The 3477-nt window shown below is 45.9% G+C and overlaps 1 gene segment (V, D, J or C); it reads right to left on the reverse strand.

Annotated features, from left to right (window-relative positions):
* Positions 1-1980: 1980 nt before the first annotated feature.
* LOC119878167 lies at positions 1981-2514 on the reverse strand. The segment is given in 2 exon segments: positions 1981-2315; positions 2416-2514. Coding segments are annotated over 2 exon segments (381 nt in total).
* Between the last annotated feature and the right edge of the window lie 963 nt (positions 2515-3477).

Genomic DNA, 3477 nt, shown 5'->3' on the forward strand with positions numbered 1-3477 from the left:
GGCTAACATTAACAAGACAGGAAGCAACAAATGTTGGAAAGAATTGGAGAAAGGAGAACTCTCTTGCACTGTTGGTGGGAATTCAAGCTGTTACAGCCACTCTGGGAAACAGTCCAGAGGATTCTCAAGAAGGTAAAAATAGAGCTACACTAGTCCCAGTAATTACACTACTGGGTATTTGCCCCAGAGATCCAGATGTAGTGGAATGATGGGACGCCTGCACCCCAGTGTTCATAGCAGCAATGTCCACAATAGCCAAACTGTGGAAGGAGCCACCATATCCTTTGACAGATGAATGGACAAAGGGGATATATACAATGCAATATTACTCTGCCATCATAAAGGATGAATTACCTACAATTTCTGTTGACCTGATGGAACTGGAAGGTATTTTGTTGAGTGAAATAAGTCAATTGGAGAAAGACTATCATCAAATGGTTACACTCATATGTGGAATATAAGAAAGAGTGAAAAGGACTATAAGGGAAAGGAGCAAAACTGGGTGGTGGGAAGTTTGGGAGGAAGACAAACCATAAGAGAGTCCTGACTCTGGGAAACAAAGAAAGGGTTTCAGAAGGGGAGGAGAGTAGGGGACAGGGTGACTGGGTGAGAGGCACTAAGGAAGGCATTGATGGGATGGGCACTGGTGTTATATGTTGACAAATTTTGTTTAAAGAAATAATTTTTTTTAAAAAAATTTTATGCCTGGGTGGCTCAGGTGGTTAATAACCTGCTTTCAGCTCAAGACATGATGCTGGGGTCCTGATATCCATTCCAGCATAGGGCTACATGCTGGGCAAGGAATCCTTTGTCCCTCTCCCTCACCTCCCCTTATCTCATGCCATCTCTCTCTTTCAGATAAATACATAAAATATTTTCTGTGTTGAAATTACACATTTAGGGATGCCTAGGTGGTTCATAGTTTGCCGTCTGCCTTTGGCTCAGGGCATGATCCTAGAGTCCCAAGATGGAGTCCCACATCAGGCTCCCTACAGGGGGTTTGCTTCACCCTCTGCCTATGTCTCTGCCTCTCTCTGTGTAGCACTCATGAATGAATAAATAAAATTTTTGAAAAAATTAATACCCACCATTTGCTTCAACGTGGATGGAACTGGAGGGTATTATGCTGAGTGAAGTAAGCCAGTCAGAGAAGGACAAACATTATATGTTCTCATTCATTTGGGGAATATAAATAATAGTGAAAGGGAATATAAGGGAAGGGGGAAGAAATGTGTGGGAAATATCAGAAAGGGAGACAAAACGTAAAGACTGCTAACTCTGGGAAACGAAATAGGGGTGGTGGAAGGGGAGGAGGGCGGGGCGTGGGAGTGAATGGGTGATGGGCACTGGGGGTTATTCTGAATGTTAGTAAATTGAACACCAATAAAAAATAAATTTAAAAAAAAATTAATATGCATCTATAGGGGCTCCTTGCTAGCTCATTCACTGGAGGGTGGGATTCTTGATCTTGGTTGTAGGACTGAGCCCGATGCTTTATGTAGAGGTTCCTGAAAACTAAAATCTTAGAAAAAAGAAAATATAAATATAAGTGTAATATTTCCTAAAACATAGTATGCTGGTGTGTGCTATCGTCTGTATGGATTTCATCTATTCTACACATTTTATGAGCAAGAAAGTATTAGTGGTGTTAAGATTTTAGGATTAATAAACATTTTATCTAACAGTTTAGAGGGTCCATGGATATTGCCTTTAAGAAAGGAAAGAGTTACAGGGAGGCACCATTTCAGGCCAGCATCCCCGAGGATTATGCTCTACTGAGGTCACCAGTAAAGGGATTCACTACCTTAGGGCCTGTGTCCCTGCTTGGGAGCTATGGCCCCAGGACTGTGGCCCACCCACTCATCTGTCTCTGTCACTGTGCTTAGCATCACTGTCATACACTTGACTGTAAGCTCCACAGATGCTTCTCAATGAGAGGACCAGATAAAAGGACCCAGGGGTTTTTGTCTCACTTCCTCCTTATCTGAGATGTTGTGGGTAAGTGAAGCTGCTCCCACTGACATGTTCTGCAACAGAGTAGTCGTCAGCCTCGTCCTCAGGCTGGGCTCCTGTGATGATGAGGGCGGCTTTGTTCCCAGAGACGGATCCAGAGAAGTGATCAGGGACACCAGAGGGGCGGCTGTTTGTGTTGTAGATAACTGTGCTAGGAGCCTGGCCTGGGGTCTGCTGGTACCAGCTGGGGTAGTTACTTGTAGTGACTGACCCAGAGCTGAGGCCACAAGTGAGTGTGAGTGTCCCTCCTGGAGACACTGACAGTGATGGTTCCTGGGTCACCACAATCTGAGAATCAGCTCCTAAAACCAAAAAGAGAGAAAGGTGCTATTTTGGGAGACAAGGATCACGTGAATCCCTGCTTCTCTGTGCCCGAACAGATGCAGAGTCCATTTCCGTGACCTGAGTCATAAGTAAGGAGCCCGAGAAGAAACACCGTCCAGGCCATGGTTGGGATCCTCACTAGAGGTGGGCTCCACAGGCTCTTTGGCTGGCGAAGGGTGTTCCAGGACCTTTTCATGACTCCAGACCTATGAGAATAAGCAAGTGTTTTATGCAAATCAGCTTCCTCTCTCTTCCTGCCCCACAGTCACCTAAAAGTCACCTGGGAGATCTTGAAAGGGACCCATGCTGGGACTTCACACACACAAATGTCTGCAGGGTGACCTGGGACACAGACTGGCAGGAAGACATCTTTCTCCAAATCAATGACCTATGACTCTGGTGATGTCCATCCCAAAGTTCCTCGCTGAGAATCCTGACAGCTGTATGAGGAGATGGATACATTCTCCAACTCCTGGCCCAGCCTCTAAATCACCTCAACTCTAATCCCTCTCTGGGACATTTTCTTCCCTCCCCAGGGACATTGCTCCTTGTCTCTTTGGAGATCTTAGCAGTCACTCCTCCAGCCATGAGGACACTGGGAATCTCAGAGTCTATGTGACAGATGTAATGATGGTGCTCTTCTCTTCGTTTTTTTTTTTTAATTATTATTATTTTTTAATTTTTATTTATTTATGATAGTCACAGAGAGAGAGAGAGAGGCAGAGACACAGGCAGAGGGAGAAGCAGGCTCCATGCACCAGGAGCCCGATGTGGGACTCGATCCCGGGTCTCCAGGATCACGCCCTGAGCCAAAGGCAGGCGCCAAACCGCTGCGCCACCCAGGGATCCCTCTTCTCTTCGTTAATCAGGGACCATGTCTGCAGTAGTCCAGGGCGAGCTGACCAAGGATGTCTCTTTATCAGAAATCAACCCAACACTCTGAACTAGTGAGTCTCATGGACCATTTTGAACTCAATTTCCCATTGTGTTCTGCTGAGAATCAGAAGGTCCTGGAAGGCTGGGGAAGGAACCTGGAGAAGGAGGACTTGCAGGAGCAAAAGGAGTCTCCAGGAACAGGGGAAGATTAGGCTCAGGGCTCATGTTTGCCCAAGGTTAGATACCAAAATGCCTGCCATTCAT

The sequence above is a fragment of the Canis lupus genome, unplaced genomic scaffold, assembly GCF_011100685.1.
Source record: "Canis lupus familiaris isolate Mischka breed German Shepherd unplaced genomic scaffold, alternate assembly UU_Cfam_GSD_1.0 chrUn_S1062H1231, whole genome shotgun sequence".
In the NCBI taxonomy this organism is placed as follows: Eukaryota; Metazoa; Chordata; class Mammalia; order Carnivora; family Canidae; genus Canis; species Canis lupus.